This window comes from Euprymna scolopes, chromosome 7, assembly GCF_053919585.1.
Source record: "Euprymna scolopes isolate OS-2025 chromosome 7, ASM5391958v1, whole genome shotgun sequence".
Lineage (NCBI taxonomy): Eukaryota > Metazoa > Mollusca > Cephalopoda > Sepiida > Sepiolidae > Euprymna > Euprymna scolopes.
Genome location: NC_136488.1, coordinates 170,672,363 through 170,685,946, shown reverse-complemented (window position 1 = coordinate 170,685,946; position 13,584 = coordinate 170,672,363). Strand labels below are relative to the sequence as shown.

The 13,584-nt window shown below is 32.4% G+C and overlaps 1 protein-coding gene across 1 annotated transcript in view; it reads left to right on the top strand.

The window, feature by feature from the left end:
* The window catches only part of LOC145280137 (uncharacterized), a 58,951-nt gene that overhangs the window by 18,426 nt on the left and 26,941 nt on the right, over positions 1–13,584 (top strand). Inside the window, exons 4-6 of the mRNA XM_080131902.1 lie at positions 1,676–1,846; positions 5,652–5,725; positions 11,164–11,361. Of these exons, the coding sequence (XP_079988028.1) occupies positions 1,676–1,846; positions 5,652–5,725; positions 11,164–11,361 (443 nt within the window). The remainder of the gene's footprint in view (positions 1–1,675; positions 1,847–5,651; positions 5,726–11,163; positions 11,362–13,584) is intronic.

The following is a 13,584-nucleotide window of genomic DNA, read 5'->3' as shown; positions in this document are numbered from 1 at the left end:
AGCTGAATCGTTGTGAGGAAAACATCCAACTAGCGGGACCTGTGGAAATTCTTTCATATGTAATATATTGATATTGGCATTCTGTGGATGTTCAGCATAAATGGAGATGCCCTGATATTATATTGTAACTCTTGTTAAAACCTAGCAGGGACGCCCGGCATAGCCCGGTTGTAAAATATGTTCAAAAATGATATTTTAATTTATGCAGATTTCGGATATAGAGTCAATTTTCTATCGATTCTTTTATATTATAAAGTTGTGATTTCAGAAATAAAAAAATATATTGGGTATATATTATCATTATTTTTATTATTATTATTATTATTATTATTGTTATTATTATTATTATTATTATTGTTATTATTATTATTATTATTATTATATTATATATAGTATTATTATATTATATATAGTATTATCAATATATTATATATATTATTATTATTAATACTAAAACTCTGAAAAACATGCATTGTTAATTATTTTCAGGTAATAGGCAGAGTAAATGAGATGAAAAGTGGTGGGAGGAGGGAATCTCATATTATTATTTTATATTTTATTTTTACGATGAAAAACAAATACAGAAATCTTCTGTAACAATGCTAAGAATATACTGAAATTTATTTGTACGAAATATAGTTGAGTTGCGGGAAGGATTGTAAATTTTATCGATGAAGCAGAGTGCCCGGCGTTGCCCCGTCGTAAAATATGCATGAATATTATATTTTAATTAATGCACATATCTTAGTTTTTATAAGCAGAAATATCGTAGGTATTAAACATAACGTTAAATTCCTTTAAAAAAATGAAGTAAAATAAAATGGAAACAAACTGAGAGATGTGCATGCACGTATTATGTTTCTTTTTCTAAACAGTTCACTTCTTGTAAATAAAAAAAAATACTCGAGTTCAGATCGAAACTAAAACCTAAAAACAGTGAGTCAAGTACGATAACCATTAGGCCAGCTTGACACGTCTTTAAAAGTGTTTTCAAACCTACTTATACTTAACATAAAGAATCTGGCATGTGAACGAGTCATACATGTGCATTCGTAAAATAGTTGACAGAACAAATAAAAATCTGATGACTCTCACATACCAATTTTCCAATTTTTATCCCTTAGCAACCCTTTTTTCTGGATGAAAACCGATTCAAACTTCTCCACGTGTCTGAATACTCTATATACCATATTTCCAGTGTGTAGATAAAAAATTTGTTGAGTATATAGGTTGAAAAGTGTCCTCACACACACATGCATACACATTTTCACTTTTATAGATACATAGATTCCATGGGTGGCATTTTTTTTTTTTAGAGGGGTTGGGTGAAACATCATCCGATCGGATGAGTTGCTCTATAACATATAAAGTTATGTTAAGTCAGACCCAAATAGCATAACAAATCAAATTTTGCATATGACAAGCTAATTTTTGTTATTTTTATGCCATGTTATTGGCAGTATAATAAAGTACTTTACTATAAAAACTTACATAATTCAACTGATTGCAAATATGAAATATTTAAAAAAAATATTCACTTAAATTTAAAAATAAAATAATCATCAAGGGAGATAACTCATTTTAAATTAAAAAACATAATGCATATTTTATAATTAAAATTTTATTTCGTTTTCTCTATATAGAATAAACATTTTTTTTTCCATTTCTTATATAGACAGAGAAAACGCAGAGCTAATCGGACAAGAACTTGTCAAAAGACATTTTGTACATCATGTGAAAAATGATGGTGTGTTTGTAGATGGAGATGCCTACTATCAACTTTTGAAAAATAGCATTGGATCTGCATTGAATGCTACTCCAATTTCAGAATGTAAACAAGCCAATGGTAGGTATTTGCAGTTTGTTTGATTAGAAAGCACCCCCCCTTCCCCAATGTATATTGTTCATTATGCAAGCAACACATAAAACAAGGAAAAAAAATGAAAATGATATTTGATTAGTTTCCTGTGTTTAAAACATTGGTTAATTGGTAATTAAATTGAAACACATATAAAATACGTTTAGGAAGCCAGCCAAATAGAACAAAATGTTGGCTGGCTTTCTAAATGTATTTTATATATGTGTAGGGGAATAAATAAGAGCACCGGATTACCGGTGTAGGGTAAGGAGTGAGGTCCCTTAAAAAAAGCAGAGGAGAGTCCGTACACATGAGGCATGGACGCAAAAAGTTTTTCTCCTAAAAGACAATGTTGGACAGGCAGAGTACAACTCTAGAATACAGTCCTCACTCCTCCCGTAAACCCCACTATTGAAGTGAGTAATCTTTTTACCTTAATGTTCTGAATTGCAGTGTTGTCATGTTTTCATGTTTGTTAATAAATTCTTGTCGTTTATACTTGTTGTACGTTTAGTAATTATTAAAGCTGGTCGGTAGTTTTGGGACTTGGAAGAACCTAAACCCATACCAACATATGTGTTTCAATTTAATTAACACAGGAAACTAATCAAATATCCCTCTCTGCACATGCGAAATGTAATCCTGGATTTGGTATAAAAACCATCATTGAACAACACCAAACGGATTTATCCTGCGGCGTAAGAAAAAAAAATTAGTGATAAAGGCGAGTATTCACTGAAATATATTGATATAAATAGATAAACATCCGTTTATATTGTTTATTTAAAAACCTTTGCGTTTAAGATATTGTATTTGATGCCAACCAAGATATGAGGTGCCTTCAATAAGTTTTCAGGCATTTTTGTACAGGCATTTAAAATTGTCGTAGACTCTTGAAAATAAGTATGTTATTGCTATACATCTTTCTTTTTTTTACATGGAGGTCACCACTTATCAAGGCCCAGAGGCCACTCGAGGATAAGGGTTAATGGGTATACATTAGTCATTGCGATTTTAGCGTAGTAAACATTAGTGGGAATTTTGTAACTTGGATTACTTAGGGGGACGGTTCGTCAAGAACTTGTTCACGTTGAACTTGAAGACAATCAGATTGTAGTCAGCTGGAAAGCAGGCCAAAGGAAGAGAGTTCCACAGGCGAGCAGTTCTAAGAAAGAATGGAATATACATTTAGGTTTAGGCACAGATAAAGAGTGTGGGAAATTGTTGATAGTGGTTTTGGCTAGACGAGTGTTTTTCATGAAAGTCTGGTGGGGGAGGATCATAGATTGAAGTTCAGACGAGCACCTGCTATGAAAATAATGATAAAACAGAGACAGGCTCGCTACATCTCTTCTGTGGGAAAGAGGTTGCAGGGAAGAGAAAAGGGCATCCCCTACTAAGCTACAAAGTATATTTTGAACTCTGTCAAGACAGGATAAGCTGCTTCTAGCAGCACCTGCCCAGATGTGGCAACAGTACTTCATTGTTGGCTGAACCTGGCTTTTATTTTGGTAGAGAATTGCATCAGGAGTGAGATATCTACTGGAACGGTAGAAGGATCCCACCATTTTTTCAGCAGCTACAGCAGGAATTAGAATACACCCTACTAAAGCCTGATTAACACAGCTGGTGAATTTCAAAAATGCAATCTGGATGTGAGGACACTTTAGAAGAATGATATTCTATGAAATTATGTTTTAAACTTGGAAAAAATGCCACAGAAACATATGGAATGTTTCGGACTGCTCTTGGATCATCTTGCATGAATCGAGCATCAGTTTTTTAGTGGCATAAGAGATTCAAGGAAGGCAGAGAGTCTGTGAGGAATGATGAACTTTATGGGTGGAGTAAGGAAGTTAGAACACCATAATTGATTGGCCAAATAAAGAATTTCATGGATAAGGATCGTTGTGTGCCTTTAGAGACAATAATTGTGCACAGTTTGATGTCAGTGTGGAAACTGTACATACAATTATTCGCAAGGAATATAAGATGCGGAAGATGTGTGCAAATACACAAGTCCACAACTCCAAATTCAGCCTTGCCTCGACAGTCGAGCTGTATATTTCTTCCATTCCTTTTTTTACGCACATTTTTTCTTTCTTTTAATAATATATTGGAATTCTTTCCCTTTTCCTTGTACCTATTTGTGAATTATTCCACGGATTTCTGCCTTTTGGATTACTTTGGATCATCTTCCAATTACGCGATTCCCTTTGATTTTACTTGTGCAAATGGAAATTTAACTTTCTTGGATTCCGCATCTTTGGATTTTACCGTCATTGGATATTTTACCCTTCACCAGACTATCCATTCATGTGAAATCACTTTTTTATTCACCCTATTCCCTCTGCTTCACTTTTTGTTATCAAGTAAGATCTATGACTTACTTGTAGTTTCATTTAATACTTTTGCAAGCAAAATCTGATCCCGCATTTTTCTAATTCCTACCCTCTGATGAGAAGGAAAGTATTTCTTCAAAACTCTGCGGATTAAGGACTATCCACTTATTTAGGGTTTCCTTTTTAAAATTAAATATGTTTTTAACTGTTTTTGAAAGTGTTTTTTACATGTTTTATTAACTACTTGTTCTTATTATAAGCTCTATCTCCTATTTGGTTTTATTGAGCTTTTACATCTGGCTGAGATTACTTTATAAATATTAATTCTTTAATATTTATAATTTACTTTAGTTTTGCCATCTTGGATCATTTTGGTAAACTTAACTGTAATTCTTATTATATATATATATATATATATATATATATATATATATATATATATATATATATATACATTTAAAAACATACCTCGCAAGGATGCGACAGAGGTAAAATAGTTTCGCTTGTTTTCTTTTCCTTATAAGGGAAATGGATTCCATATTGTTTCATTGTGAAAGTGATTGATATTCAATACGTCTGATGAAAGGCTGTTCATGTTAAAATTTTCAAGTGACATAATGTTTGGATTTGTCCGAAGTCTTAAAACAATTGTAACTAACAATGAAATACACTATTTGTTGCTATCAACCCATTCTTTGAAGTCTTGGTTTTTGTTAAAACAATATATGAATGCTCAATTATGAAATATGATAATTTTGTAGCTTACTGTTTAAGTCAGCTTTTTTTTGGCTTAAAATTTGTTGGTATATGAACGATTACTGAATTATATAAACCCAATTCGGAATACTACAAATAAGACTATATATATATATATATATATATATATATATATATATATATATATATATAGGTTTCTTTTTGAAGACATCGATGATCATGGTTAATTAGTCCCCTCTGCATTTGGACCATTTCACCATGGTGTTCTTTGCCTAACAACGAAGAGTTCAAGAAGAAGCCATCAAGTTGCCCATCGATGCCTGTAGTGACTTCATGTATTCTAATCAGGAAGCTAAATGGGTATTTAACCTTGCTGAAGGGTTTCCCACTGGATAGCAGAGGGAAGGAGGTACGTTACTGCCCTGCTATATTTTCAATCCTCACTACAAATCAAAATACAATAAAAATTATTTAAGAATTTTCCCATCCAAGGCTGATAGGATAAGAACAATCTACTATTGTGGAGTAAATAAGGGTTCCAATTTGAAATTCCACATAGAATCCAGAGTTTTACATTATTCAAACAATTTCTAGTATATTAAAACGTAATGATTACAACATTTTTATATCTCTCCCCGCAATAAAAAAAACTCTTGAAACAATTTAAAAAATATTTTTTAACTTTGTTTTATTCAGTTTTAATTTATTTGTTTATTTTTTTTTTATTTCAACAGTGAAAGAACTCGGAGAAATCCTTCGGCATCAAATTCTGAAAATCTACAACAATTTTGTTTCTGCTGACGGCAAGGTAAATGTAAACTGAAAATTATTTATAACAACATTCCAATTACAATAAAAAACGATTACATTCTTGGCCTTTTGTTCCAGAATTTTCTTCCCCCGCCCTCGACACAAATGAATTATTGTACCATTTTATTGTTATCTTTTTTGTTTTTACACGTCAATAAAAAATGTTTTAAAAACTGGGAGTTAAGTAGGACGTCCCCCAATATGAAAGGGAGAATGCGGTATTATGGTGAAAGAAGATACTAGCTGGGAGAAACTTTTGATTTTGTTTAGTTCTGGAGTGACAAGGATGACCAACGACCCCCAAAATCCCCCCTTTTGAGTTGGCCATGTGCCTAAGTTTTTTGTTCATCGTTGATTTTGACTGTATTTTTAACATGAATAAAAGATTTAATATCTCAAAGTGTAGTATCTGTTCTTCAGATGCTGCACTTCATTTTATTTTTCTCTTTCGGTGGAGGAGAAATCCTTCAGGATTGAGACAATTTTTATTTTTGTACCTTTTCTCCACGTTAAAAAACGACCCTGGTGTCTAACTCTGTCCCGTGGGGAGGCATAGTAAATAGGTACAATCAAAAACGATTAACTAAAGTAATCTATGTTGATATATACCTACGAGAAATGTTATCGTAAAGCAATGTTACATAAGGAAACCAATCAAATAATTGATCCCAAATGATAACTAAGTACTCTAACTAGAGGGCTTTGGGAACGGAATACTCCGTCAATATAGATAAATATATGCTATTGTGTACCCGTTTGCATGTATATAATCTGGAAAACTTATCTTTATAACGAAGCATGTATATTGCCGCTATAATTATTTTAGACACTGTGGTAGAGTGTAAAATATAACTCCCAGAATATTACCTTTATTTAAATCATATAAATAAGCTTGTATATCTGTTCACTGGATGTTAATTTGACCAAACAGACATATACTTTATAAACAAACAAATAAATAACTAAATGATTTGAAAACGAGAACAAATGAAGGGATAAAAAAGCGAGGAATAGCATAAATAAATAGAGTTTATCAATAAAATAGACGAATAATGAAGTTGCCACCAGAAAAGAAAAAGCAACCATAAAAACCAAAGATAGGGAAGTAACGGCGATGAGGGTATAATATTATTTCAGATCAAATCAAAAACTTAAGCCAATAAACAACCACCAAGTTAAAATAATATCAATATTTTTCACATTGTAAAGCTTGACCATATGGGACCATACTTCCCCCTTTTCCTTCACCTACCCCACCCCAACTCCCTTCCTTCATCACACTTCCCCCCAAAAACCCGATTGCTTACATTCACAAAGTATACACCTCACTTTCTTCTAGAGCATAAACCACACCCGAATATCTTATAAAAAACGAATGTAATCTTGATTCTTGTTTCAATATTGCATCCTTTTTTGGTCAGATGAAGTGGGCTCTTCGAATTGGGATTCCACTAAAACTTGTATGCAATAATGTTTGTATAATAAACAGATTATATATCAGTTCTGTCCTGCATTGAGCACTCTTTAATGATCACACGGGTTTCATTGGATGTAAATCTAGGAAACCAATCTATACAACCATTATACATATTTATTTAATTTTAAGTAAACAAATTAGATGGTTACGGCACTAACAAAGCTACTGTGTCAGGCAACTGATGACCTTTATCGGGTAATCTAAACTTCTGAATTACAAAAAGAAATGCTCTTAAAAACCATACAATTTCTTTACCTAAAATTAAATAAAAATATGTTGAGCACTATCAATAACCTCATTAAATTAATTGTTTTGTACTTTTGGATACCTTTAATCTGGATTGACTACATATTTGCATACATGTTTCTGCAATGCCTTGTTTTAGAGACATCACTTCATCAGGCCATGGTTGTTGACTTGAAAACCAAACTCAAGAATGTTAAAAAAAATCATGTCAACACCACTGCCTGATGAAGCAATGCCTCTAAAACAAGGCATTGCAGAAACATGTGTGCAAATATGTAGCCAATAATGTTTGTATAAGTAAACATATCATAAGGATGTTCTGTTCATTTATCGAGCATCTTTTAATATACACAATTGTTTTACTGGCTTTACATCTAGGAAACTAAGTCTATACAACTAATATATATATATATATATATATATATATTTAAAGGAGATTAGAACAATAGTCTAAAGAGCAGAGTGTATTTTAATGTAATAGTGAAATTACTAGTTTAATTAAAATACAGGAAAGAAAAAGTGCTCGTTGTAATTTAGATATATAATAAGCTCGATAGGTAAATACCCTAGAGCTAATTTAATATTTAGTAATGTGATTAATAATTTAAAAATCAAATTATAATTAAATTAAAAATCCGTTTCATAAGAAGGAACAACAACAAAATCAATTATTTGTACGATCGTTTCGGAAAACAATGTTTTTATTGTGGTAGACATCAAGTTACGGACAATAATTATTACATATAGTTTTTTAATAAACAAGGTTTCTTTGTCAGCAAATATTGTGAAGGGTTTTTATTAAATGTAAAAGACACCATAAATAAACCTAGCATTAAAGTTAGGCAGATGTATCTGGAAAAAATTAAAATAAAGGTATGGATTTGATTTTTTTAAATTATTAATCACATTACTATATATATATATATATATATATATATATATATATATATATAATTATTTTAATACCTATAGACAAATGCTTATGTAGAAGATGACGATTAATGCTGGTCAAAGGATTTGAACCCTACACAAAGCCACCTTAGAGTGCATTTGCAAGGCACATGCCTCAAGGCTACCATTCATTGAAAAAAATTAAGAGAAATGTTAATATTAATGAAGCTTAACATTTTTGATAAACACGATCTTATTCACGATCTCATACACAAGGCTAACTAACCGACTTTTTCAATTGCTCAGACTGTGTTCAACTCTAAGAACCACTTTTTAAAAGGGTGACAATAATATATATATATATATATAAATAAGAGCAAATAGTTAATAAAACATGTTTAAAAACACTTTGAAAAAGAGTTAAAACATATTTAATCTAAAAAGGAAACACTTAATAAGTGGATAGTCCTTAATCCGTGGAGTTTCGAATCTCATCAAAAGGTAGGAATTAGCAAAATGCGGGATCGGATTTTGCATACAAAAGTATTTGATGAAACTGCAAGTAAGTCAAAGATCTTACTTGATAACAAAAAATGAAGCAGAGGGAATATGGTGAAAAAAAAGGTGATTTCATGTGAATGGATAGTCAGGTGAAAGATAAATAATCCAATGATGTATCCAATATATATATATATATATATATATATATATATATATACCAGCTCTCTTCTCCCTTCGTTCCTTTTTGCAGATTCGGACAATATGCAAAGCCATTAGTTTCCTAGTATTCTGATCAAGATACCTAAATTATTTTTTTATCCAACCTTTGAATTATTATCATCATCATTATTATTATTATTATTATGTTCATTAACTTCACAGTGTTTTACACTGGTTAATTTTTCACTCAAGAACGTTTTTTTTGCACCATACAGTCAATTAGATGGAAACCACCTAGCATAGGATGTTTGTTGTGCCAAACAGAACCAACTTCTGGAGTATAATAATATTATACTTGACTAGCAGGACCTGTGAAAATTCCACGGGGGACACATTCATATGTAATATATTGATGTTGGCATTCTGTAGATGTTCAGTGTAAATAGAGACGCTCTGATATTATTGTAGTTTTTTTGTTATTAAGTATTTATCTAAGCTAGTATGAACGCCCAGCAAAGCTTGGTCGTAAAGTACGCTTAAATATGATATTTTAATTCTTGCAGATTTCGTATATATAATTATAGAGTTAATTTTCTATCGATTTTTATGTGATTTCAAAAGCAAAATAATATATCCATATGACTTGGGTGCATTAGCTTGAATCGAAACCAAAATAAAAACTTATGAACAAAACAATATATATATATATATATATATATATATATATATATATACTTTTTTTTTTACATGGAGGTTACCTATTATCAAGGCCCGAAGGCCACTCAGGGATAAGGGCTATGCGTGTACAGTAATCAATGAGATAGTATTGTAGTAATCATTAGTATTGGAGATTTGATAAAGTGTCTTACTTAAGAGGGCGGTTTGTCAGGAATTGTTTATGTTGGACTTGAAGACATTCAAGTTGTAGTCAGGTGGGAAACAGGCGAACGGGAAGAGTTCCACAGTTGTGCACTTCTGAGAAAGAAGCTCTGCTCATGGAATCTATGTTTGGATTTAGGCGCAAATAAAGAGTGGGGAAAATTAACTTGAGTTCCTTCAGCCATAATCAAAACTGAAACCAAAACTTATGAAGAATTCTTGATAAAGTTCTTTATAAAAAAAAAATAGATTACTGGAGTGCCATAAACTATAATCGAAATCGAAACCAAAACTTATAAAGAATTTTTGGTAAAAATTATTTATGACATAAAATGGAAGTCCATAACAAACGATTCCCAAAAAGTTTGGCTGTTTCTCAAGATCATTTAAAGAGCTAAGCATACATATGAAAGTTTTCTTGTTCTTTCTGATAGTTCCATAGATTTTTTTCTCATTCTTCTTAAGTTGATGTTGCTTGGAGCAAGCCATATCAATAATTTGGCATACATTGGTCTTTTTATTCACAATAACAATAGTTAGTTTCACTGAACCATGAAATCCTAGAGAATCTTAACTTCCTAATTTTTCACTACCGCTTATTATTATTATTATTATTATTATTATTACTACTACAGCAGGGTGTAGCAGATTGGGACAGAGACATGAGACTCCGGATATATTGGGAGGTCTGTAAAAAGGTTGGGGTGAAGTGTGCTGGAAAGTGGTTTGAGGAGGTGCCTGATGAAGTGAGAGCAAGTGAGGATGGCAAGGTAGAGGTATGGTGGGACAAAAGTGTCATAATGACCAAGTAATTGGAACATAATCGTCTGGATTTGGTTGTAATTGACAAGGTCTCAAAAAACTGGCAAATTGTAGACTTCTCAGTACCCTGGGACAGGAATGTGAGAGAGAAAGAGAACAAGAAGTGGGACAATTATGCTCCATTGGCCTTGGAGATAAGGTGTATACACAGGGTTAAAACACAAATAATCCCAGTCGTAGTTGGTACACTAGGACTAGTATCATCATCTGAAAGGACAATTGAAAAAACTATGAATCCCCAATGTTTTAGGCAGCCTTCAGACCTCTGCTATTGTAGGTGCCATCAACATCCTTAGGAAAACCCTTGCTCTTTGAAACTTCTGGTTTGGAGCCGAGATTGAGGGGAATCATCTGGAAATGAATCCTATCTCTTTTCAGGGAGACATTGACAAACGAAATTAGAATTATTATTATTATTATTATTATTATTATTATTATTAAAGAGTCATTTTCTGTTTCAGGTTGTTAATTATGAAGGAATTGGCAAAAGTGAAGAATTTAAACATTACGAACGTTTAACATTAGAGCTTCAACGTGTTTATTTGGATGAAGAAACTACAGAAGAGAAACTCGCCTTTTTCATCAACATCTACAATTGTTTGGTGATTCATGCGAGTATCAAGAAAGGGCCACCAAACGGCATGTTGCAACGATACAAGGTAAAACACAAGCCAAGATTTTCTGATTTCTATAATAAAAATAAAATGATCGAATAAGTGATAAAAACTAACTTGGGAGAAAGAGAGATGAATGAAGACCTGGCCATAGATAGGTTTGGGAAGCCAATCCCTCAAAGCCACTCAAAACAGACATTAAACAAAATGGGATAGTTGAAGAAAAAAATTTCAGTAAGTGCTCTCTGGTCATGGCACCAAATAAAAATATGTTGTGAACTCCACTTATTTCTTCTTTAAAATATATCTTATGTATTATTGTTGAGGGGATTTGCTTTTAATTCGTCAAGATGTTGCATATCAAATCAGTTATTTGCTCAATGAACACCTACTTCTCTTGTTCACTCTCTCCTCTTACCTAAATCTAAACGCAGATTCCATGAACAAAGTTTCTGTCCCAAAACTGCTCACCTGTGGAACATTGTTCCATTGGCCTGCTTCCTGGTAGCCTTCAAATCCAATGTAAACAAGTTTTTGTTAAACCATCCCCATAAATAATAAAATTCCACCCAATTTACACCATTAACGATTACTGCATTACCACCTTACATTCATTAACCCTTATCCTTGAGTGGCTTTCTGGCCTTGATAAGTGGTGACTCCTAAACAATAAAAAAATTTTTAAGATGTGTTACGACCCGGAATGTCTAGGGGTAAAAGTCGTAACACAAAATATAAAAATTATTTAAAAGAAATTAGTTTTCCCGGGTTTTTAGATACGGGAGGGATATATCCATTTTCTCGAAAGACATTTATAAACACAAGACAGGGATAAACACATCCAAGTAATAATACCGAGGCCAATGGAAAAATTAATACAATTTTATTTACATATATAAAAATATATTGTAACGAAAATAAAAGAATGTGTAATTAGATGAACAAACTTGAAATAGATTCGAGAGAGAATTTCCGCGCAAAAGAAAAAAAACAGTTCATATCCTGTCGTCTGCTTGTAACTCCAAAATGGAAAGACAGCCTTTTTGTGTTTTTGTTTTTGTTATTGTTTTCATTATGAGAGAGAGATATAGAGAGAAAAATAAACAATAGATTCACTCAGCGTCGGGTTTTAAATGTTTCTAACGCATTCCTTTCTTTTTAAACAATTTCATTCCTTCGTCTACATTGAATACATTATCCTTTCTAATTATCGCCTTTTTTCGTTTTCTCTTTCGTTAAAATACATCGTTCATTTCTTCGCTGTCGTTAGCATTTATAACTGTCGTCACCATCGCCAACTGTCGCTTTCCTAACTCACCTCTTCGACTGCGACGTCCTCACTGACTCGCCACCCTGCGCCGCTCCTTTCCCTCTCTCTAATGGTATACCTTTCTCTCTCTCTTTGGCGTCCCCTCTCTCACTGCATGTACCTGCATCGCTCTCGCGTCACTCGCTCAATAATATGCGACGCGGATGCCTGCGGCTTTCCCTCTCTCTAGTTTCATATCTTCTCTCGCCCCCTCTCTCTTTCTTTACAGTTTATAGGTGTCCCCTCGCTGTATTTTCATGTGTTCTATCTCTCTCTCTCTCTTTTTCTTTTTCCCGATGTTTATAAATTCACTGAGAGCAGACGATAATATAAAACGTGATAAAAACAGAATTTTCTCTCTCGACTTTTTTTTTTTATAATATTAAAAATAATTATTGTTTCAAATTATATATTTCTTCCACATATTTGTAACAGATGTCATGTCTGTTTCCAGTACACAGCAAACATTAAATGTGATGAAATAAAGTCTTGCGGACAATGGCAACTCTTCAGTAAATGCACCAAATAAAAATATGTAGCTTTTTTTTTTACATAGGCATCACCACTTATCAAGCCCAAGAGGCCACTCGAGGATAAGGGTTAAAGAGTGTACAGTAGAAATTGGACAATATAGTAATCGTTAGTAATGGAAATTCGGTAAATTTGTTAACAAGTGGGACGGCTCATCAAGCACAAACTTTTTTTTTGGGGGGTGCAAGCACAAACTAATTTGAACAACTCTTACGACTAAATATATTAACTTATGACTGGAAATCCTAAAATCTAGTCTTTGTGATTTTTAAATACATAAACTAATTCCTACCTCATCTGTTTGATTTAATAATTTATCTCTCGGGGGGGGGGATGTTAATGATCTTTAATTTTTCAATAAGACAGAAGAAACATATAGATGATCCATTTGCATGTTTTATTGTTCATCTTTAGAAACAATATGCATT